Genomic DNA, 24,458 nt, shown 5'->3' with positions numbered 1-24,458 from the left:
AGGAGAGTGCATCGTCTGCTGCATTAACTGCGAACTCTCTTAACTCTCCCAACTCTGTCTGTTACATTATTGAGTTTTGTTTGTGGTGTGTGTGGATATGTAGTCTGCCGGGATTGGGACAGAATGGGATGAAGTGAGACCATTCTAAAGAGCCCATAGTTTAGCACTGATGCGAACATTTTGTGGTAGTATTTGCTTTTCAATTACCAAGATTTGGATGTTTGGACGTGTGGAAACGTGGATATTGGTGTAACTACCTGACTACTACCTGACATAAGGTGCATAAAGCATCTTCTCTGCCAGTTTGGGGCCAATCAAAGAAAATATCCTCAAATGTGCCAAATAAGCAAAATGATCTTTAAGCGCCCATGAACTTTTTCACTCACCTTCTCGTGCCAGCTTGGTTTTGTTAAATTGTTACACATTTTCAAACCGAGGTCACATTGCTAAGAAAAGGTTTAGCTTTGACTGGCCAGGCTAACACGAGTATCTTTAGTGTTTTGTATATGGCATCTCACAAAAAGCACAAATCTTAGCAACAAGTTACATTATTCATCTGGTGGACTGTTTTACATTTCCTTTTTTACATTTCCTCAAATTGCACTGTTTAAATAGCAAACGTCCTATGGGAACAATAGTGTTGTTATCGCCATTAATATACACTTTAACTGTGTGTTGACTTAGTGGGGAAAATCAAAAGTATAAATATGAAAAGTGGACTAAAGAATCACTAAAACAATGCTCTTATTGAGAGTGAAAATGGCGATGTTGCAACATACTGAGAGAGAAAAGTGAAATAATCTCTTTATTGACCTTGGCTGTGTGGACGGAAAGGGTAGGGCCAGTGTTGTAAGAGGCGGAGTCTATGCACTGCAGCTTTTGAACCTGTGAAGTACTGTCCACACCATCTCTGTCTGTCACCAGGACTAAACCAGGACTAAACCAGGACTAAAGGTATAGTTGTATTATCTCATAATTAAACGCTAAAGCAGTGGTTTTTAACTGGTCTAGCTTCCTGACGCGTGATGGAAAAATTCAAACATTCATTTCAACAAATAAAAACACTTTGTAGCTCCCTACAATAAAACATTTAAAACTATCAAGACCGGAAAACCACTGACCTTTGTCCTAAAACCCAGTGTTGGTATTGTTTCTTATTTAAAGGAATAGGCCACCGTTTTTTACATACTGAGATATGTTCTTTCCTTAGCTTAGACAAGTTCATATGTGCTTGTCTGGTCTTCACGTTTGCTCTCGGTCACGTACACATTAACACAGACGGCGTTAGCGTTGTAGCCTCTCCTCCTCTCCTCTATAGCTCCAAACGAGGTGAAGATTTCCCTATTTAAATATGGTTATGTGTAGTGTTACACGATCCAAGTATTGTTACACAAAAATAAACAATGTGGAAAGGGGAACTATATTGTAAGTCCGCACAGTAAAGTGAAGATATTACTCTGCGGATGTGGATCGTGTAACACTTCGAAAACGTGGAAGAGCTTATCTTCACCTCCTTTGGAGCTATAGAGGAGAGGAGGAGAGGCTATATGCTAACACCATCTGTGACTGAGGGCACGTGTGAAGACCAGACAGGTACAAATGAACTCGTCTAAGGTAAGAACATATCTCAGTATGGTCTTACCAAGCTCATAAAATTGGTAAAGATGCTTTATAATTAGATGCAGTGTTTTTTTCACAAATATCTGAGTTTACAATAAAAGAGGGCAAAGCAAATTGTGTTTCATAACTACACACAAACAAAATCAGGTATAGGGCCTTTAAGACCATAGGCAGCAGCAATGTAGCTTCGCTTGCTTGAAATTGCGTGTAATAATCCTTTTCCCTGCACTGTCATTGCATAACTACTTGATTATCAATAGAAAGCCATAAACAAACATTAGATTAGAAGTTACAACCAGAAGACTGAAGACCACAAATGTCATATGATTCATCATTATTTGTTCAATGAAATGCAACGTCCCTGTTTTCAAAGATGGAATCATACAAAGAGTCGAATGAACGTGACTTGGAGCAATCAGAATGCATCTCAACACAGCCATCAGCCAATCACAGACCTCAGACTCAGGACTGTGGTGAGAACTTTGAACCTGGTCATTATCAGGATCAAATTGAAAAGAAACCCTTAATCTTATTGATAAACTCGGCGCGTAACCCTTGTAAACTTTATAGTTGACTTGATTAATGAATCTAAATGGGCGTAAATGCTGCATGAGTTAATACAGAAATCGATATCTGCCACCCTTCTGTATTACTTCTTCTTTTTGTTGTAGACTGCTGTGAATTGTGTTGCTGTGGAATGTGCCACTGCCTGGTGGAGTGCTTCTTCTGTTGCCTTGATCTAAGCCAAGACTAAAACTGGACTTCTTTCAGCCATATACCCAAGTCCTTCAGTGCACCGAGTTTGTTAACCTTTGTCCGCTTTAATATTAGCCCCACAAAGTCAATGCTAAATAATGGCACTATTTTCACTTCCAAATATGAACTGCTGCTCGCCCTTGTATGTGTCTACTTGTGTACGTTCTCGTTCACTTGGGGTTTTACTGGGACAAGTGCACCGCAGACAAGTGAACAAAAATAAATCCACCTCTTTGCAGCACTGGCAGAATACAAACAATCTCAGTGAGAGGTGAAGAAAGATAGTTTCTGGTAATGATAAATCAACCGAGAGTTAAGGGATCTTGACAAAACATTGTGACTTATTCTATGAAATCATATTTTTCAATTTTGTTGTCGTGCCATAGTTGTTTTGAGTCTTAAAGGAACAGACCACTGTTTTTCCATATTGAGATATGTTCTTACTTGAGCTTTGACGAGTTGATACGTACCTGTCTGGTCTTTGTGCGTGCCCGTGAAAGAGCTTGGTAAATTCCAACTTCACGCCCGTTTGGAGCTATAGGAATACATTGAGAGAGGCCACATTTTTGGTCGTTTGCGTGACTGAGGGCACACACACATTAACTCGTCTAAGCTCAGGTAAGAACATATCTCAGAATGGAAAAACGGTGGCCTGTCCCTTTAACAAAGTTATTCAAATGTCATATAATGCCATACAATCAATCAGCTCCCTTGTCCCCATCGAACCAAAACAATAGCCTCGCTAATCCTGACCAAACATGGATCAAGATCGGCTTGTCAAAGCGTCATAGAAGGATGTATGAAATCCCGAGACAAATTTCCCAAAGGGAACAATAAAGCACATCTTAACCAAAGGCCATTAACGACCAACAGTAAGTTATATAAGGCTTTAATCAGTGTTTTCATGCTGCATTTGACACTGCAGTTGTTTCTTTGTCCTCGGTCGTGCCATTATTGATTGTGTTGATAAAATGTTGTTATTCTACGTTTTACACCCAGCTGAATCCAAATTGTATTACAAAGTTGAATGTAAAAGTGTGTACAACAAAATTTTGAATTAGCATAGGTGGCATACATGCTGGAAAACAACTTCATAAATGTGTTTTTGTAAAATGATGTTGTTCTTTGGCTGTTCTGTTTTCTGGTTGTTAAGTATGTCCTTATTTTCTTTTTGTAAAATGCCCAGCCTATTGATATTTTCTGCACAAATCTTTAAAAATAAAGCACATTTTGCACAAAAAACATGTTTTGCTTATAATAAATCACACTTTTTTCATTGTTGCAGTTGCTGAAGGAGAGTTACTCAAATCACTTTGTGCCAGTGCATCTTCATTGTCAATTCTACCACTTGAAAACCACATACATGCAGTTAACGACAAAAGCTCAACGTAAATATTAAATTATTTGGACATTTGAGATATTTTTAGATGCGTCTATATACCTCTGGTCCTCCCGCCAAACTCGCTTCACCTTTTATGTTAAATTGTTTACTCCTCAGCCGTGCCTGCCTTAGATTAAAATTCAAGTTGCATGTTGGTATTGGAGACACGAATCCACTATCACAGCCAAACATTCAAAGAGCTGTGCCCAAGTGGCTGCATTGGCCGTGCTCCAATAATCAGGCGTCCTTATAGATGCCCTTGTAGACATAATTACAGAACAAACTGGATTTGATTTGGCTCCGCAGCGTCCATCATTTCTGCACAATGTTTGGAGCAACCAGTGCGAGCCACGTCTCCTTAACAACACCATCGGAGAGAAATGGGCGGAAAACAAATGATTTATGAAGCTACAGCAGCTCCTGGGCAGATCCTGGTGTTTTATCCTCTTCCTAGCACCTCAAACTGTAAACTCCTGGGCCGATGCATTGTTTTGTGGCAGGGGATGTACTATATAGGCATACCATGGGGTAGGAAAGTTAGTTTGCAAATGAACCCATTTTATTTGTAAAAATGTGGCTATTGGCACTTTTGTTTTCGTAAGTTTCGTTACAACAAGCATTTTGTATTACACATCATGGCACAACTCACTGCAGTCCTCCCGGAGCCCACTGCGCTGGTCACGTTGCCCCGTTGTGGCCCTGCATGGTTGAAAAATCTGAAATCCCTGCAAGATTATTAAACCCCATGAATAAAAATCATCACTGGGAAATTATTACAGCCCTTTTCTAGACCTTCACTTGTGATTCCTTCTTTCAAAATCCCAATTTTCTCTCCTACCCTCCCCTTTTCTAATATTTATGACCTTCTGTCCCTCCTCCTGATCGTCTCTTCATTCTCCGTCCCAATCCTCTCACGGTGGATCCATTATACAGTGGGGTTTTGTTTACTCTGTATGTCTCCCTCTCTAGGTTTAATATCGCGGCTCCTTATCCAGATGGTCCTCGCTGCAAGTCCATCTAAACATGTGACCCAGGTGCATAATGGGTATAGGACTGTAGAAAGAGAAAAGCGGGGTAGGCCTATCGTAAAGGCCATCGAACGTAGAGAGCTTTGTGTGAAAATAGGGCCCTAAGCCACTCGTAATGAAAACTGACACGGGTCGCTCATCCTTCTTTCCTTTCCTTGTTTGCTTCCTCGCTGATTGCTTCCTAAAGGGCATTGGGAGTTGAGTGGCGAAGTTTCGGCTTGGTAAGCTTCAGCATGGTTATAGGAACTGTCTTGGGCAAAGTGTTTTTTTTGTGTGTGTGCTATTTTTCAGGTCATGGGTAGAAATCTTGGCGTGGTAAAGAGAGCAAAAGATTGGAGGTCAAGCCTTCATTTTCCCTTGGTTGTATCAAATGGAAATTCAGTAATATTGTACACATTTTGATATCAGCTTATAAAACTGAGCTGATCTCACATTGGCGGAAGAACAGCTTTTTATGGACTTAAAGTAGGCAGAAACAGATCAATGTCTATCTCTAGTAGTTTAAAATGACACAACTAAACCAAATGAGCTTTTAGGCAAGCTAAGCTAATCCCAGTTACTAATAGCCTAATTTCTTGGTAATATTGCTATTTTTATGCTTACATGGGGTGTCAAACTCATTAATTCAGCTCCCACGGTCAGGGCCGACTTAACCTACCCATAGGCCCCTGGGCTAACCATGAAATATAGGCCCCCACACACACACACACCCACCCATGCACTCTAACCCGAGCTCCACTAGCATTCAGCTGACTCATTAATGTGAGCGATCAGAGCCATTCTATGCATTTTACTGTTTTCATGCTGACTTACACTCACAGAGGTGTGTTTCCAATCAGAAAACTTTGAAGCCCCTTCAGTTCCCTAAAGGGAGAAAAAAAACGTTGTATGCTCAAAAGAATATATATTTTATTGCTCCAGCCCAGGCAAGCCCAGTGGTTAAGGCAACCCTGCCCACAGTGGGTCGCAGGCCACATGTATAAACTGGAAATACTGTTGAGAAAATAGTTTGCAATAAATGTATAATAATAATGAGCTGTGTGCACGGTTTCAAAATGGTGTTGATTTGGTGAAGCGCGACTGTAGCCTAATGAATAATAATATTGGCTTACACCTGAACTGTACAAGCCTGTGTCATTGATGTCATTATTCATTCACTGCACATTTGTGGCCGGGGTGATTTCTTCTGGTTATTTCTTTAAAATGTCATAACTCCTCACAGAGATGGGCTAGAGACTTACTTCTTAAAAATATATCTTTTCAGGAATGCTCTACGAGTCACAGGCCGGATAGAGTCATCTCGTGGGCTGGATCTGGCCCGCGGGCCTTGTGTTTGACACATGTGCTTTAAGATGCTGCTGTTTTTCGTGCTGTAGTAAAAAGTGACAAAGGCAGGATAACTGAGCAGGTGTCTTTGAGGTTCAGTTTGACTTTATTTATGGTGGAAACATTCTCCATTTTGCAGCTGGTGGCCTTTTTGTTACGTGACTCACATAAACCTACACCAAAAGCATTAAGGTTGATTAAAGTGACTGTGAGCTTGGGAAAACACTTTTAATTGAGCACCGCTATTTCTAGTTTATTTTCTTGTTTTGTGATAAATATGCAAACTAGGGCTGTGGTTTAGCCAACGGCATGAACAAAATGTCCACAAACTGATTAGTTCCAACTCATTGCACAGGCCCAGTCTTAACAATATGGCTTTATTCTTATTGGCTGAAATGAGAGTATGTCCTGAAAGTTAATTATCGAACCTTCATTGTATTTTTAATGTGGATTCAAGGCTGAACAGCAGAGAAAAGTATCTGAGCACTTATGTTTCAAACTCACTATGATGTTCACAAAGCAGTCGCCAAGGTTACGTTCTAGCTACTGCTTCATTTATTGATCTTCTGTTGGTCGTCTTGGCGTTTTCCAGTGGCGTTTCTCAAAGTCCCGAAGTAGCTTGCTCAAGGGCACAATGACAGTTGTACCTAAAGCTGCCAACCTTTGAGTTTGTGTGTAAGTACGCGACTGTTGTTTGTCTTTGGGTCTCATTATAATTTACCATGTTATTTAGCATATCTTAAAACCTGCCATGACTTGCTATGAAGAGTCTCTACATCCTAGTTTAAAATATTTTCTCCCTACATCCTTAGTAATTCAACATCTGTTCTGTTTAAATGGACGCTTATCTTATCTAGCGGCACAGTGGGATAATGAATTGCACTCCTGCCTCAGTGCAAGAAGTACTTTCTTTATGGAATTGGCACATCCTGATCTTGCTGGTTTGCCCTATAGTGCCGTAATTTAAAAACCTTTCACGCCACGTACTGCCACATGAAATACATTGCCTGACCAAAAGAAAGAAGGCCGTGTTCTTCCCTGATGGCACGGGCATTTTCCAAGATGACAATGCCAGGATTCATCAGGCTCAAATTTTGTAAGAGAGTCCACATCTTATCCCCATTGAGAATCTTTGGGATGTGCTGGAGAAGGCTCCGTGCAGTGGTCACACTCTCCCATCATCAATGCAAGCTCTCGAACCACCAGACATAGATCAAGATGGTCTTTTATGTTGCTCCTTCTGGCAATTAATAAAGTTACATCTTCTAAATTTAGGACCAAAAACATAATATTCGTGCATAATTGACCTCTGTGTGACCCATTGGCTGTATGGGTGACCATGGCGCCTTTACTTTCGATCCCGGTGGCCTTCACAATGCACCAGGATCAATTGTTTTGTAGGTTTTCTGGTCAGCAGAGAAAACCTGCCACAAACCCTACAAACAATTGCATTATAGAGGTCACTGTGATGGGAAGTAAAGGTGTCATCTGAACCACCCTTACAGCCATTGGGCACCAAAAGGTCAAATATGCACAATTATACTTTTTTTTCCCACATAAAAGGTTCCATAATGCACCTTTAAAGTGCATATGACACATTTTTTTTCTAAAACACAATTAACACTATTATATTTTGCTATCCTTCTGTGGACCCACCACCTGCGGGAGGAGCCATAAGGGCCTGGTGTGATTTGGGCAACTCCAACAGCTGCCCCCACGACCCGGCAACAGACAAGTGGAAGAAAATAGGTGGATGGATATTTTGCTAAAGACTGTATCCAGCTGTCTTTAGTTTGGCCTTTTTTATGATGTTTATAGTTTCACATCCTTATTGGACACCAGGAAGTGGCATATATGAAGGCAAACAATTGTTAACTGTTGCCGTGCAACCATATTAAAGTGATAGTTTGTAAGTCTAAATGTTATACAAATTTTATAAAATGTGCCAAATCGACCACCTGGTCTTGCATTTGGATGTAAAATAAGTTAAGTTAAGTTGTTAAGTCCCAACTCCCCGGATCTCAGCAACTAATCAGAGTCTAGTATCCTCCCGCGTTGACCAATGAGACGAGCTTTTCCTGCGAACCAGCCTGTCAGGTCCAATCAAAAGGGAGGGGGAGGAGCTTGATCGTTTGCTTATGAAAATTATGTTCCTGCTCTCCTCATTTTGCAAAATGAGAGGGGATTTCTGGTTAAAGAGGGGAGGAATTTGATTCTTTACTTTCAAATTTCACTCTCTCTCTATCTTCACTTTGCAAACTTTAAGTCAATGGGAGTCAAACTGCTATGGAACTTTACCTTCATCTATGTCACTTCCTGTCAGTATATTTCTTCATTAAAATTGCTGCTTCACTAAAATAAAATGAAAATTATGCAACTGTTGTTATCCTTCTTAACAAGTCAAAAGCATTAAAACCTGTCATATCCAGGTTTAAAGGTAAAAATGGTGTCTAAAAATGCACAACTATAGAAGATAGTATTATATTTTCTATATATTATTCCAGCTGTCTTGTGGACATATTAATTTAGTATGTTAAACTGTGCCCTGTTAGTAAAACCGTGCTTGTACTATATTTCTAATGGAGACTCTTAGAAAAGGGAATAAAAATGAAGATGAATGAAGTCTAAAATTGCAGATGACCCTGAACCAACACCACAGTTTGAGAACCACGGGGGCACAGAAGAACGGATCAGATGCAGAGGACAGATTTCTACACTTCAGACAAGACCTCGCCTGAAAATGAGATAAAAATCCTTGTAGTGGAGAAGAGTCTTAACTATACTTGGTGCATGCTCCACATACAAATAATAATAAGACGGAGCGAGCATAAGAGGACAAGCCAAGTGCGAAATTGAGGATAAAAGATGATCACATGACCTGAATCGGACGGGACAGGGATAATACAACACGATACAAAGACGCTGAATGGAGCGAGCGCACATACAGTAAAGTGAGTCTCCATTTGAGTGTTGGACGTAGGGCTTTCTGCATCTCCACGGCAACCTCCTCATCCGCCAGAATGCCAGTCAAACCAGGCTGGACATGTGGCTTCAGTAAACATATGTATTTATAGAAATGGTTGGCTTCTTCCCTGCTTTGATCTTCTCCAAACAAAAAAATAAGCCAATAATACAATATAAGCTTTATGTCAATCAAATAAAGGTATTGGATTTGTAGAATGCTTTATAGGCAGCAGGGGCAAATGAAAAGAAATGAATTGTACCGAAATGAACTGGCATCAAATCTAAATTCCTTGGACAACAATGACATTGCTCGACTGTTTTTATTGCACAATTTGTCAAAAATACAAAAAAAACACAGTCCAAAACAACATCCAAATGCAGTTTTGGCTTCCAAAGTTTTATCCAAGTTGCTTTTGGTTATTGAAATTTCTTCTGTTTTCTTGAATGTTTGCAAATCTGAAGAAATGAAATGTGCCCCCTGTTTTGCGTTTGTGGAATCAGAAAATATACATTTAGAAATATCTGTCACAGTGATTTCTTTGTGACACAGCATCGACATCAAAAACTAACAGTTCAATAATGAATGGTTTGGATCTGTTGTAATAAACTACATTTTGGCTGCATTTTGTGTCTGTTTATGTAATCCAGCATAAGTACTCATATTCCTTTCATGAATCCTTATACTCCAAACATCACATTCACAATAAACATCGTGACTCATGAACATATTTTCGTCCCTTCTGATTGAATTATGCTGGTGGCGGAGACCAGATCTAAAAATACAGGCTGACAAAAGTCACCAGAATCAATGGAAAGAAACAGTCTTTGATAAAGTGTGTTCACGTCTCGATATTTGCCAAAAAGATTTGATCCAAACAAACACCTCCCACACAGCAGTCTCTCTGTTCAGTGATTTAAGATAATTCCCAAGACTCTGGGGGAGAGGTAGACTGAAACTTCTCTTACAAAACGATCAGGATACTGACTTTAAGAGCGACGTCTTGGCTGGAATTAAATAATGATGTAGATTTCACTGCATTTCTTTAAAGGTGCACACAGAATTTGGTCTCATGTAGGTCTCACTTATTTTGACAACTACAATTACCGTGTTTTCTCCTAAGTCTCATCTTGTTGCATTCTGTGTATCTAATCCAATAACTATGCAAGAGCTCTCTTTTTAGGCTATTCATCTGCCTTCAGCACAATAAAACCGGACGTTTTGATTTCCCAACTCTTCCATCAGGGAGTAAACCCATATCTGATTCGCTGGTATGCATCTTTCCTCAACAGAGTCCAGCTGGTCAAAGTAAATGACGCGCTCTCCTCTGCCGTCACAACCTCCGTCGGAGTCCCCCAGGGCTGTGTCAGTTCACCTCTGCTCTTCACCATACACACTGACGACTGTCGAACCATATCAAATTATCAACACATTTTCAAATATTCTGATGATACGGTCCTGGTGACCCTCCTGTCAAACACTGACAGTCCGGGGCTACACCAGCAAGGTGTCGGGAAAAAAAACTATCCATCTATCCATCTCTCTCTCTCTCTCTTTCTCTCTTGCAGGTGCGGATGTGGTTTTAATGCATTGACTTATGTTGGGGGGGTCTTGGCTAGTGGCAGAGCGAAGAGGAAGGGGCGGGTCCTGTATTTCCTGTAGGAAGAGGAAGGTGCAGGGGCAGAGTCAGGTCGGCGCTGAGGTGCTGTTTATGAAGATGGTGCAGGCTCGGCTCCTGCTGGAGTTTGGGGTCGCCCAAATGTCCATGACACTGGAGGAGTTCGGGGACACGTGGGGGCTGGGGGGGGGGGGGGGTTCTAGCCTCAGTCAGGGCTGGACAGCTTTGTTTGGGACCTTTTGTAATATAACTTTGTGTGTATTCTTTATTTGTGGTAATTTTTTGGAATTAGCACGAGGTGTGAATGTGAACATGGAAGCCTTTTTTTTTTCTGACTAAATAAAGGTTTGGTTAAAAATCAAATCTCTCTCTCTCTCTCTCTCTCTCTCTCTCTCTCTCTCTCTCTCTATCTATCTATCTATCTATCTATCTATCTATCTATCTATCTATCTATCTATCTATCTATCTATCTATCTATCTATCTATCTATCTATCTATCTCTCTCTCTATCTATATCTATCTATCTATCTATCTATCTATCTATCTATCTATCTATCTATCTATCTATCTATCTATCTATCTATCTATCAATAGCATCACTGACTGCTTGGAATCTTTTGTGGTAGTTGTGGACAAGGTTCTGTCTATAATCTGGTGGTAACGGCCCGTTTTTCTTGGCAAAAAGCCTTCAGTTCATATAAGTTCCTGGGCTGTCTTGCGTGAACTGCACGTTTGAGCTCTCCCCACTGTGGTTCAATGACATTGGGGTCAGGAGACTGAGATGGACACTTACGGGACCTTCGCTTTATTCTACTGGGAGTCAAGAGTGCATTGGAGTTTGTAAATTAGCCTTTTCCGTCTGACTGACCACCTTTTATCCTGTTTTAACAATAAAATCAGCCATTTCCGATGAGCACCTGGTTACTTTTTAACCTGAGGATCCTCTCTCTCCTCTCTCTTCTTTACTGTCCTTTCTAGCACTCCACTCCTTTGCCTTTCTTTCTCCCTCACTTTACTTTCTCCTTTTCTCTCCAACTCTCCTCACTTATTGCCTTTCTCCACTCTCCCCATCTTTCTCCTCTCTCTCCGCCCGGCCCTTGTTCTTCCCTTTTCCCTGTATCGCTTCGATTCGCCCGCTCCTCTCTCTTGCACTCTCTCCTTCTCACTCTCCCTCTCCGCCCCACCTTCCCCCGGCTTCTCACCATCTCATTCCCTTAACTCCCTCATTTAATCTCTCTCTCTCTCTTCCTCTCTCTTTCCCTCCCTCTGCCTTTTATCACACATGCATAACACAGACATATCGAGATCTTTACACTCGCCGCACAGGAAATGGCATAATTAACAAAGATGTTCAGCTGAAATGAGGCTTAAGGAGTGTCTCAGATTAACTCTCCAACCTTGTGGAGGAAAACACACACATATAGTGCTGCAGTTCTCATTCCACTGGCACTTCTTTATTTTATGAGGTGATGTTTGGTGCGATAAGTTTAAGAGCCACTGATCATTGGGAGAAAGCCCATCCAGACACAAGAACATGGGAAGACACTCAACTTTATAAACGTACTATTAAGCAACCTATTTTGCAGCAAACATATCTGAAATCCAACCTTTTTCACTTTCGTTTGCATGCACTTACATCACTTTGATTCAAACCAGAGTCCTAAACATTCTGGACTGAGTGTCACAGCAAATATAAACAAAATGGACTACACTTCAACTACAGAGTGCAGAAGATGACTCAAGAACCTTCATCTGAGGATAACAAAGTAGAGATGACACTCATTTTGTTGCCAGGCGGTTGCTATGCTGTAACATCACCTACATATGAAAATGTTACTGATTTAGATCTCTTTGATTCTAATATGAAGTATTTCCCTGCAACATAAAGCACATCATCAAAGTGTAGCTTCAAATAACAACATATTCTTCTCTCTCTCCCAGTGATTATATAACTAAATGTATTTTCTTCCCCTGGGAACCTTATTGAAACCATCGCTCAACTCTTTTCTTATACGGACTTGTAATCACTGTGATCAATGTCTTTCATGAGGTCTTAAATAAAGCGTTGAAGCAAAACGAATAATTAGTTTTTATAAATAACACAGGGACATAAGATCTAATGCGTTATTTATATCCTCTGTAATGTCTGACATCTTTTTTATACAGAGAATAAATGAACTACACAGAAGTGGCTAAAGATTTACCACATCATGTACTTGAATTCTACAAGCCTTTTATAAATAGTCTGTGGTAAAGATGTTCTGCAAAATGGGCATAGAAGCTTTTCCGAGCTTATGAAAGGGGCCCAGGCAGAAAACCCGATATATTACAAATTACAAATACTTACTGTAAGGACCATAGATGTTTTTACGCTGGATATGTAAGAATATTAGCATATATGGAAAATAACATCAATTTTACATCAATTTCTAATTTACTAATAACATGTTTAATTTCGGCTTCTCTTGTCACGCTTTGCAAAATCCACCAAAGCCCAGTGACACATGGTGCAGCACCTCAGAGCAATTCTCTTTAAGTCAGCTTTCTCAATTCCCAATGGCTTTTACTCCAGATGGTTCCTCCCCATTAAAGCTGAAAACATGCCGCTCTGTTGTGGACTCAATAATGAAATTCAATACCAAGCTCTGAAGCTCAGCAACCACCGTTTGAGCATGGCTCAATATGTTTCACAAGTTTCATGAAAAATTGATGGCCAACTGTCCAAAAGATGAAATATAAACATACTGCATATACGATCAATGGTATATATGATCAATGGTATATAGGTTTTAAGAACCAGAACAGACCCAGAACAGAACCAGAACAGACCTTGGAGAATGTAGTTTGTCGTGTCTTTGTGTCATTGCATCAGGTTGTGCATCATTTGTGCATTATTGATTATTGATTGACTGTTGGCTGTCCCCCATAGTATCCAATTCACTCCAAAATGGAACCATTTGTCAGTGCGATGTTGGGACACCGAAAATGGGTGTTTGTGCTTTACATGTAATCAATATCAATCAATAACTCAAAAATGAAGCTCCAAACACTCACTTTGTGTTAACGAATAATGGTCTAACAAATTACACCATTTTAAGGATTGAGTCTTACACAGAAAGAAGGGGGGAATAGTGTGAGCAAAAAATATGACATAATAGAAAGTGTGAGCTTGAAAAGTGTGGTTGCTTTAACAAACAACATTGTCATCGGGTGTCTGGGTAATGTCAGGCGTTAATCAATAGTTAATTAATTATTAGCACAAAGAGGCAGAGGCATTCACATGTGCAGCAGATGTACAAAGCAATGATACAAAGTTGTAAATGGTAAATGGTCTTTACTTATATAGCGCTTTTCCACCTACATTAGGCACTCAAAGCACTTTACAGCAAGGATCCACTCACCCATTCATACTCTTAAAGTATACTATTAAAGTATGCAACTGTCTGCCAATAAACAAACAAACAAACAAACAAATACACATGACATTGCATTAACAAGCGTTTATTCAACACTATATATCAGTCTAGTTACGAGGAAAAGCTGAAAGACACACTGCGTAACGTTTTGGATTACCAGTGCCAGCAACACAAACATGCTCCTGTGAGGCATAGATAATACTTATTGCAGTGGATATTCTGCTGCTGTGCACTGGGGCAAGACACTTTGAACTGTAATTGTAAAAGATGCATTTTTATTTTTATTAACATAGCATAACTTACACTTTGACAAACAGTCACACATATCGTTTTCTTCTTTTTTTTTAAAGGCATTTTTCAACAATAAGAATATCTGGAATAAAATCGATCATCAATCAATCAATTTTAAATGTTTAAATGTGTAAAGCACTTTTGATGCACCTGCATGAAAAACACTAAATGAAGTTTGATTGATTGACTGTTATAAAATAAATGATTAGGCTTTATTTTATTTATTAGGTGACATGTTATGCAGTGAGGCTTAAATCTGAATCAAATTGAGTAGCCCAATATCTGGGTGTCAGTAACAGCATAAGTCACTTTGTAAAAACAATGTAGTAATAGTGAATAGTGCATAAATGGTCCATTCTGTACAAGTTCAAAAATATTACAGAAGAATAAAAGAAAAGGTTTGCTATTCTCAAACTGGTGCGGATAACTTTTGGGTTTAGACTTATTTTAAGACTATGTCAGACTCTATGTAGATATGGTTTAGCCTTGATTTCCTCTTAATAGGAAGGTATGAAGTTTGAGAGCACTAAGTATTTGCATATTCAGTAGCCTGAGCCGTAGTATCAAAGTCACTTTCTATTACTCTATTGTATACATTCTTCTTTGGTTTATTATTGTTTGTTTGTACAGTAGATAGAGGTACGATAGTGTTTTTTATAATGATTTTTTTTTTCATGCATTCACTCTAGTTCATAGACTGTAAAAAATAAATAAATAAAAATACATAAAATAATAATAAAAATAATAAAAATTAATAATAAATAAAAATTAATAAATACATAAATACATAATAATAAAAAATAATAAAAAATAAAATAAATAAATAAAATGTATCTGGTTGCGCTATCTCCAACCTGTTTTCACTCAGGCGTTTGACTCGGCCTCCTCTTCCTACGTCACTTTCCTGCGACGGTTGCTACGAGAAGACCCTCAGCGGCTGAATCTGGCTGGAAGATAACACCTTTCCACGTCCTTTAGCATCAAAAATGTACTATAAATTCAGCGGATTCACTCAGAAACTTACGGGAGCGGCTCCGACCACCGCCTACAGCCCACAGGTGAGTGCCGACAGCGGGCTTTAGATCCCACGTCCACCCGGTTACCGAAGAGATGACCTTCACGTTTCACAACAGATTACCGCAAGCATCGGCGCCGTGGATCCGTCAAATATTTATCTCTCTTAAGTTAGATATAAACAGTCGAGTTGGTAATGCGCACTAATGAGTCACTTTCTAGCTATGTAGACCGTGTACAGACACATTTTGTCAGAGATGTCAACAAGCGGGTCGTAAAGCTCCGCGCTGCTACATCCTATTAGCCTACTGCTAATCGGCTGTCACGTTTTCAACAAAGTCACAATACCGTGGTAACTTACAAACTAGTTTTGATTGCCAGATGAAAACGCCTTAGCTGAACCCGTGTACGATCAAAACTGTTTAAAAATCCGTGGTCGTAAACAGCTGTAACCTTAATTGGCCCCCTGGATTGTTTTTCTCAAAGTGTTTTCAAGTTAAGATAGGTTCTGCAGTGTGATTTGTTGTTGTTGTGGTTGTTATCATTGTTTTTAATAATCAACTAGTGCTCACGTTTCATAGTTTCTTCATTTGAGAAAGGTTAAAAGGTGGAATTGGTAATTGAAAGGTTACGCGGTAAGGTCAGGTGCAAAGGTTTAATGCATTATATTGCAGTCCTCGTCAATAGCCTCTTAAAAAGTGTTTTTATTATTATTATTTTGTTTATTTTTTACTGCAGTATCAATAGAATGGGCGCTAAGTTTTGACAGACAACCTTAGTAGTTGTTATCCTATCCAGTGTTTTTCAAACTGTGTTACTCGAGTCAGGCTCCGGTCTAGTCTAGTCTTCGTATTAGTCAGAGACAATTTTGTGCATGTTTTCGTCCTCCTTTCTCAATATTGTTTTGTACTACTGAGTTAGACGTGCTTCTAACGCATTTTAATTGTTTGCCCTGCACAGTGGGCCACTCCTCACTTGTCTCATTACATTGTCATATTTAAATGAGGGTTGACCTTGAGATTTGAATTCAAAAGAAACTAATCACGTTCAGCTGCTTGACATTCATTTACTGTTTACTGCTTCATCACACCCCTTTGTCCCCAAAGGTTAGCCCCTGCCCCGGTCCCTGGTCTGTCCATGTGACCTTTGTGAAGCTTTATCACCTGTTTTGAGAAAGTCGTCTGTGTCTCTTTTGGCAGATCACGACCTTTTCTACGGCTTTATCCTTTATTGCACAGACTCTTTGTTATTGTCTTACTGTAGGTCAGGCTGCCTTGTCTGTTAGGTTTGAAATTGTTCATTGTTTGCATGGTGAATAAATTAGTGCCTTGTAAAAAGGAACAGAGACTTTCATTATTAGACATTTAAGGAGTGGGACAGGAGAATTAGCCAAAAACCATGATGACTATTATTATTCTATTCTATAATGTCCTTTGAAATTCATATTTGTTGGGGTCACTTTAACTTTGGTTACAAAAAAGCCACAAAAGTGCAATAAAAAAAATGCAACAAAATAGCAAAAATGATCCGTTAAAATCAGTTTTGTGAGTCTTGTCTTTCAAAAGTGGCGTTACACTGCGGCCTAAAGTCTGTTTGCTCTTGTCGAGAATATTTTAGATTTAGGTAAAGCCAAGTCAGAGAAAATGCACCTGCAGAAGGCGGGTGGTAAAGGGTTAACCAGGAAAGTTCCACTGAGATTAAGAATATGTTTTTCAGGGGAGTCCTGGCCCCAGAGGGAAACTTGTTGTACATGTTTTTAGTGGTGGGGGAAACCGGAGTACCCGGAGGAAACCTATGCAGACACGGGGAGAACATGCACGCAGAAAGGCCACGTCCGGGTGGGAATCGAACCTGGAAAGCACAAGCGTTACCATGCCAACAGCTGCAGGTCTCAAACATGGTGCTGCACTTTGGTCGCCCTTTGCCATGAAACTTGCCATTTATCAAAGATGAAAAGTTGTCCTACCTGAAGAAATCTCATGTATATGTGTTTTGAATGCAAAATAAATCTAATCCACTGATAGCCCACTCATGGTCTGATCATTCCAGTTCTGCCCAAATTGAGTTTGAAGTGCCTCTTGACTGTGATGCGCTGATCTGGAGGAAGCTGCTTCACCCACTTCAGTTAAAAAAAATAAATCACAATATTATCTTATTTTAGCGCGTGCGGAGGCGGAGAGTGGGAGCACTAAAAATTAAATCTGACACATCAAAACACAGGCGGTGAAGAGGTGTGTTTTTATTTGCAAATTCACCGATTGTCTATAAATGCTGAGACTTTATTTTTTACGTTAAATTTAGGTTTCTGAAGTGCAAGGATCCATTAGGCATCACTCAGCTTTGACTTCCTCACTAAAGCTTCACCCGTTCTAAATCGGTTCTAAATCCTAAGACGTGCTGTTAATGTTATGTTGAAAGGATACAAATGATGTGCTGCCGTGTTCCCTGTGGTAGCATGTGGATTTTGAATGTGTTTAAGTAGGGATGCTTAATATATGGCAAAAATGTATCCCAATATTGGTTGATGCAATATTCATATCGCAAGAAGCCACAATGCCCCTCCCTTACCGTGGTGGAGGGGATTGAGCACCCGAATGATCCTGGGAGCTCTGTTGTCGTGCCCCTGGTAGGGTCTCCCATGGCAAACTGGTCCTAGGTGATGGGTCAGACAAAGAGCGGTTCAGAAGCCCCTTATGAGAGACCAACAGGCCTGAGAATCACGAGGCCATCCTTCTGTGGAACCACCACCTGCAGGAGGAGCCATAAGGGGCTGGTGTAATATGATTTGGGCAGCTCCAACAGTTGCCCCACGACCCGACAACAGACGGAAGAAGATGGATGGATGGATGGAAGAAGCCACAATATATGACAAAATCACAAGTGTTCCATCTGTCTGAGATAGACTTTTTTTTTTTTTGCAAATTCAGCCTAAAACAATGCATAGAAGTTCAATTTGCCTTGTTTTTGTGCTGAATAAGTGTTTGTTAAAGTTGATTTTTGACACTTGATGAACAAATTACTTTTGAATGGAAAATGCTTGTTGAAATGGTTTTGAATATGCATAATGCAATAACCGTATTGCCATATTGCACACCAGTTTTGATAATGAATACATATCAAGCCGCTCGGGCCTCATGTCGTAGTATTGTACAGAGCTTTTCCAGACGCTCACTTGTCACTTTACAGTTTTGTGCCAGTTATTCTTTCGTACCATACTTGGTGGTGCTAAGCCACAGCTGCCCTGGGGGAAGACTCGATGGAAGCGAGCCTGCCAATCTGCACCATCGGCCCCTCCGACTCACTCACTACATTTACCTAGCCAGGCTGCGAGGCTGTTGTGCAGTTCGAAATGATTCGAGCATTTACTCAGGCTTGCTGGAGTTCCCAAACAGTCTCCCATCTTAGCTTCTGAGATCTGAAGGGATCGGGAAAGCAAATGCGGTATCTACATGATTTTATCAATATTGTGCAGGCATAGTTTTAATAACAGGAGCCTGACCCTCACTGTAGGGGCCGTTCAGATGGCTGCTCAGAGCGTCCCTCAGATTAGGGCTGAACAAAGGGACGGTTCAGTCCTGGCTTAGTCCTCGACCTAGTTCCTTACTGGATTAATGTTGTTTTACTCCTAGTTTAACCTTGGGCTAAAATGTATTATTCTCGTACTCATTTGTCAAGTAAATATCGATTTGTAAATATCGTTCTGTGTCTTCTGGCCTTTGGTGAATTTTTGCTCATGACTCGCGGTTAAGTCCTAAGCTTTAATCTGATTCATCATCACATCCTTTTCTCATTATTGCAGTCTTGTTATAATTCAATGCAGTTATGTTGTTGTGTTTATGCACCATTCGAATCTAGGTTTTCTTCTTGGTTAGGTCCTGGTTCAGTCTTTTAACCCGAGGTTAATGTTTCATTATTTCCAGTTTTGTACTATGTTGTCGTCTTGCTGTCTGATATGCACTCTGTCGCTCTTTCAATCTGTCTCAGTAAAAATAACACTCTGGTTCATGACGGAGTAGAACAGGAAGCAGCAGCTCCGTGTCTGATTGTTATCCGTGGACATTGGCTTCATGTATCGACAGGCCCAGTGTCGGTCTCTGTGATCACACGTGGAGCGCTTTGGACAATATAGGCCTGGATATATTCAGGAGAGGATGTTTTTTTTCACTTCAGTAGTTGTGCAGTAACATGTAGGATATAGTTCTTCAACCTTGAGTACAGTAGTACTAGTATCAGCCATATAGTCTTTAGTATTCATTCTGATCTTGACTTATATCAAAAGGATCTATCAACATTTATTTTAGAGGAAAAACAAATTCTTCATTCCAATTTTCCATTATTAAATATCCTTGTGTTCGCAGGGGCTGAAGCCAGGCGCCCCGGTGGAGTCTCCCACGATGATCTTTGCAACGCCGACCAAAGTGGTGTCGGAGTCCGGGACAATGGTCGAGTACCTCGGCACCAACAAGGTCCCGGATATGCAGCGGTTCTTCCAGGTAAGCAACATATTACAAACAAGATGTTCTGTGTATAGACAAAAGTCAAAACAAAATACAATACACCACAAGACACACAAACATAATACACAAGACAGGTCTATAGCAGATCCTAGAGCAGTAACAGCGTTTGGATTTTTAAAGAATACATTTGAAACTATATTTTGTTTCAAAAAATAGTGACAGAGCAAAAAATAAGAACTCAAAAAGGAGTAGGCCGAAGCAAGAAAGCTTATAGATGCCTTCCCCATATTAAAGGTATTAATTTACTTTCCAGCTGCAGGCAAAAGGGGTGATAATAATAGTGGTACTAGCAGCATCTCGTGTTCATGAAATTTCACATTACACTATTAATAGTGTAATGTTATACAGGCACAAACACTGTCTTACGCATTAGAGAGATAGAGAGATATATAGAGAGATATATAGAGAGATATATAGAGAGATATATAGAGAGATATAGATGCTGGAGTGGAAAGCATTCATGTGTAGTTTTAAGCTAGAGATTGTGTATCATCAGTAAACATATCTTTATCTCTTTTAAATCAGTTTCATCATTTTATCTTGATTCTGTTGATATGCTGCGATATCACTCTCATTCTTTCTATTATTAAAGAGTTGAATCAAATCGTGACCGATCATTGAGAAAAATATTGTGATTAGTGGAAGGCCATATCGTATCACATATTGTTATCACGATGTAATATTTTTTATATTGTAAGGGTGTAAAGTGCTTGAGTTGATATTTGTGAGGAATGTTGTACTAAAATATCACTGAATTAATCTTCCCAATAGTATAATAATTTGTCAATTGTATCGTCAAATATATTATCGTGATATTTTTAGCTGTAGGATTGGCACGTAATGCACTATAATTATAACGCACTATTATAATTTCAACTATACTTAAAAGACATTTTTTCTGGTTCCAAGCCGCCATTGGGAAACCTGTGACTACATTGTTAATTGGCAAACACATCAAACTTACATTTCCCCCTCACTGGGTTGAGTAATCACCACATTATTGACTTGTATGCCATCGTAAATCCGCTTTTGAAACTGCCAGATTGCATTTGCGAAGCAGATTAAAACAGGACACATTAGTGAACCGCAGTTTCCTTAATTCGAAATCTTTCATTTGGTGCGAGTTCGTGACCCTCAGAACCGGCTGCAGGCCCCTCAAATCAAGTGATTTTGTGTAAGATAAATGGATGTTGGAGGTGCACAGTTAATCACAGCACTTCACTAATGACAGAGAAGCCACAGCACCAATCAGTCTCAGGCTGTCCCCGGGGGCTAAAGGCAGAGCTGCCGAATTAGCCTTATTCAATTGAAAATCACAATTTCAATGGCAGACACATTGCAACATACTGCAATGCCACCTTCTTACAACAAAATACTCCAATAAGATGCAAACCTGTACCTTAAACCTCGACAAATCGGTTCCAAAATGCTTTTATTAGTCAGGGCTCTGGATTATATTGCATCAAACCTGGGTCATACCTGGATCAGGCTTCGTTCAGACCTTTATTAGTAAGGCTGGGTACCTTTTTTCCCCCCGATACCGATACTTTAACGATGCTTGGTTTATGATACCGATACCTATACTCAAATATTTCTCGTCTAGAACCTGAAAACAGAATTTGTGGAAGATCTGCAAATGTAAAATATCAGGTAAATCTCCAATGTCAAGAAATGTGTGAAAAAAAAGAGGAAGAATTTGGGAGACAAATGGGGGGAAAAATAGGCAAAATATTAGTAATAAAGATGAGCAAAAATGGGGGAAAACATTAGGAAATCGAGAACATTTTGGGGTAAAAATAAGAAACACATTTTTTTCAGAAAAAAATTGAAAATTTGAAGAAATTGTGCCAAAAAAATATTAACAATGGGGCAAGAAATCAGAAAAAAAAATTGGGGGGAATTGCTGAAAAATTGGGATAGGGAATAGGGGAAATATAAACAATAAAATTTGGCAAAAATAAAGGTCCATGAATCATTGGACGCAAACTACATTTATTGTGGTGCCATCGATTTCTTAGCTCAAAATGAAAGCTGATATTTTAATTTAAGATGAATGACTCCCAGTGCTGCCTGAAGAGAGCACCAAAACCAAACGATACGCAAACCAACACTGTCCTTGATGGTGATAAAATGCCCTTTTCGTCCACTATAATAGTGTACAGTGTACACAAAAATATCAACGCTAAGATGAACATAAAGGTTTATAAGCCACATGCACAATATGACCACTTAATACTTTTAGAGCTGACATAAAATTTGACTTGCTCAACAACCTAAATCTAGTTCTAGTACTTTTTGTCTTCGTAATTTTTTTAAAATACAATTTATCCGTCGTACATTTCACACTGAACCCTGCAGTCGCCCTGTCATTGAGCAAACATAGAGATGTCACTTACTGACTACATTTTCTAATTAAAGATTTTCTACACCTCCCTCTGAGCCGCCGCCTAGAGGAGTCCCCCTTCAGTCTGTCAGAGCCAATTACAGCTAATGGGAAATCCCACTTTATAATTAGAGAAGAAGAACAGAACAGCAGAAGTGTGACTGTGTGATCTTTACCTTGGTGCTGGCAATAACAATGTGTTTAGAGAGATTTATGTAAAGGGGAACGATTCAATGGGAACTTAAAAAGTGGTATATTTTATATTCAGATGAATGTGCTGGAAAAGAGGCCACACTGTATGCAAAATGTACTATTTTGAGCTTTAAACACGTAATAGCCTTTTCTCTCATCAAAGACGGATCTAGAGTTTTTCCTTATTTCCTAGTTATCCAGAGTGTTGTTGATTTCTGGAGATTTTAAAGCAGTACTAAGTGATTCTTGCCCTTGGAGGCCATAAGCGCACCTACAGGTGTCGTAGCAAGTTACGATTTTTTAACTTATTAATTGTCTTGGAGAGTTAATACTACGGTGACAGAAAAGGCGAAGGGAGAGAGGGATTTTGTACATCCAATTATACAATGGAATTCTTGTTTTAGTCTTAGTACTACTGCCACCTCAGGTCATACGTGTAACTGCACCGTCTATATTAAGCTCGTGCATGACGGTACTTCAGACCCAAATTAACACCTTTTTGAGTGACAGTGCAGGACTTTAGAGGCAGTTGTGGTGAACAGGTCTGGGCTCATTCTACACATTAGGACATGGCTGGAACATGTAGGGGGATGGAAATACTTTGTTTTAACCTTTGTAAACTCCGCATAGTCCCTTTAAGTCCAGCCACAATGGAAAAGCAAAAGAAGCTGTCTGTAAATTGTGATTTGTGTTATGTCTACTTTATCATGACTTCCTGTCCCTCTCTCGTCTCTTGCAGAAGTCCGACGGCACCCCGATCCATCTAAAAGGAGGTTACGCCGACAAACTGCTGTACCGCACCACCATGGCTCTGACAGTAGGGGGCGTTTTATATTGTGTGATGGCTCTGTACATTGCAGCGCACCCGAAGAAAAACTAAATCAGGAACTCTCAGATCAACTGCCAACGCTTTTGTCGCACTACGTTTTTTTAAATTAAAAGTTCACTTCCTTTTGGGACTCAAAATTCTCATGACGGTGACCAGCATCCACAGCTTCATATAAATTATGTCTGTTTTCTGTGTAAAAAAGATGTCTATAAATAAACTGTAAAAAAAAATGGAAAAGTTTAATGAGTTTTTGTGAGAATTTATTTATTTTTTAACTACACTAGCAAATGTCTCAAGCTAAATCCAGCTGATCTAACAATACAAGCAACTACAAACAATACTAACACTATACAATTATCTATAATACAAAAGAGTGGATTTGAGGGTAAGTTGTCCTTTAATGTACACTTTCCCAGTGAACTATCTTCATTTGTGATTTTTAAACCTGGGTTCAGCAAAAGGGGCTTTCTCCCAATAACTACAATCTTCGGTCTTTGCCACCCACCACCATTTTGGATGCGGATGATTACGCTGTCATAAGACCTCCTGTTTCCTGTTGAGACAGAACAGGGACAAATGTTTAATTATCCACAGTTCCACAGTTTTTACATACCGAGATATGTTCTTACCTTAGCTTAGACGAGTTCATTTGTACCTGTCTGGTCTTCACGCGTGCCCTCAGTCACAGACGGCGTTCACATTTAGCTTCTTCCTCTCCTCTATAGCCATATAACTATATTGTAAGGCGTAATAATACCAGGAGAACTTCGGCGTCTGCACATACAGACGGCATCTCTGGAATCACCCATTTATGGTCATGTTTGAAAACAGTTAAGGGGGAAACAATTTGGAGAAAAATCTAAACTTTCTCAGGAGGCATCCGGAACAGATGCCCGAGCCACCTCAGCTGCTCCTTTCAACGTGAAGGAGCAGCGACTCTACTCCGAGCTCCTCTACTTTATCAAATGCTGAATTATAAATATAGTTTTCTACTAAAGAAAGAAACAAAGACATGGAGAGGAGCAAGTGGTTCAACAGCCCATAAATACATAAAAAAGAGAATGCTTTTTTCAGAGAATTTTTTTCACTTTTTTTCACACTGAGAAAATATCCATATGGACCCGA

The 24,458-nt window shown here is 39.7% G+C and overlaps 1 protein-coding gene across 1 annotated transcript; it reads left to right on the top strand.

Annotated features, from left to right (window-relative positions):
- Positions 1-15,310: 15,310 nt before the first annotated feature.
- On the top strand, positions 15,311-23,429 carry cox7a2l (cytochrome c oxidase subunit 7A2 like). Its single transcript, XM_079577828.1, has 3 exons — positions 15,311-15,456; positions 19,771-19,905; positions 23,244-23,429. Exons 1-3 carry the CDS (start codon positions 15,385-15,387, stop codon positions 23,382-23,384), a joined length of 348 nt encoding a protein of 115 aa, XP_079433954.1. The 5' UTR covers positions 15,311-15,384; the 3' UTR covers positions 23,385-23,429.
- The last annotated feature ends 1,029 nt before the right edge of the window (positions 23,430-24,458 follow it).

Source organism: Gobius niger (assembly GCF_951799975.1).
Source record: "Gobius niger genome assembly, chromosome: 19".
Taxonomy (NCBI): domain Eukaryota; kingdom Metazoa; phylum Chordata; class Actinopteri; order Gobiiformes; family Gobiidae; genus Gobius; species Gobius niger.
This window is presented reverse-complemented; position numbering and strand designations above follow the sequence as displayed.

Bases quoted from the DNA above. Each gene is read 5' to 3' on its own strand.
- cox7a2l (XM_079577828.1), top strand. From the start codon at position 15,385: ATGTACTATAAATTCAGCGGATTCACTCAGAAACTTACGGGAGCGGCT. The intron at 15,457-19,770 runs GTGAGTGCCGAC...TTGTGTTCGCAG, and splicing joins CCACCGCCTACAGCCCACAG to GGGCTGAAGCCAGGCGCCCC. The intron at 19,906-23,243 runs GTAAGCAACATA...CGTCTCTTGCAG, and splicing joins ATATGCAGCGGTTCTTCCAG to AAGTCCGACGGCACCCCGAT.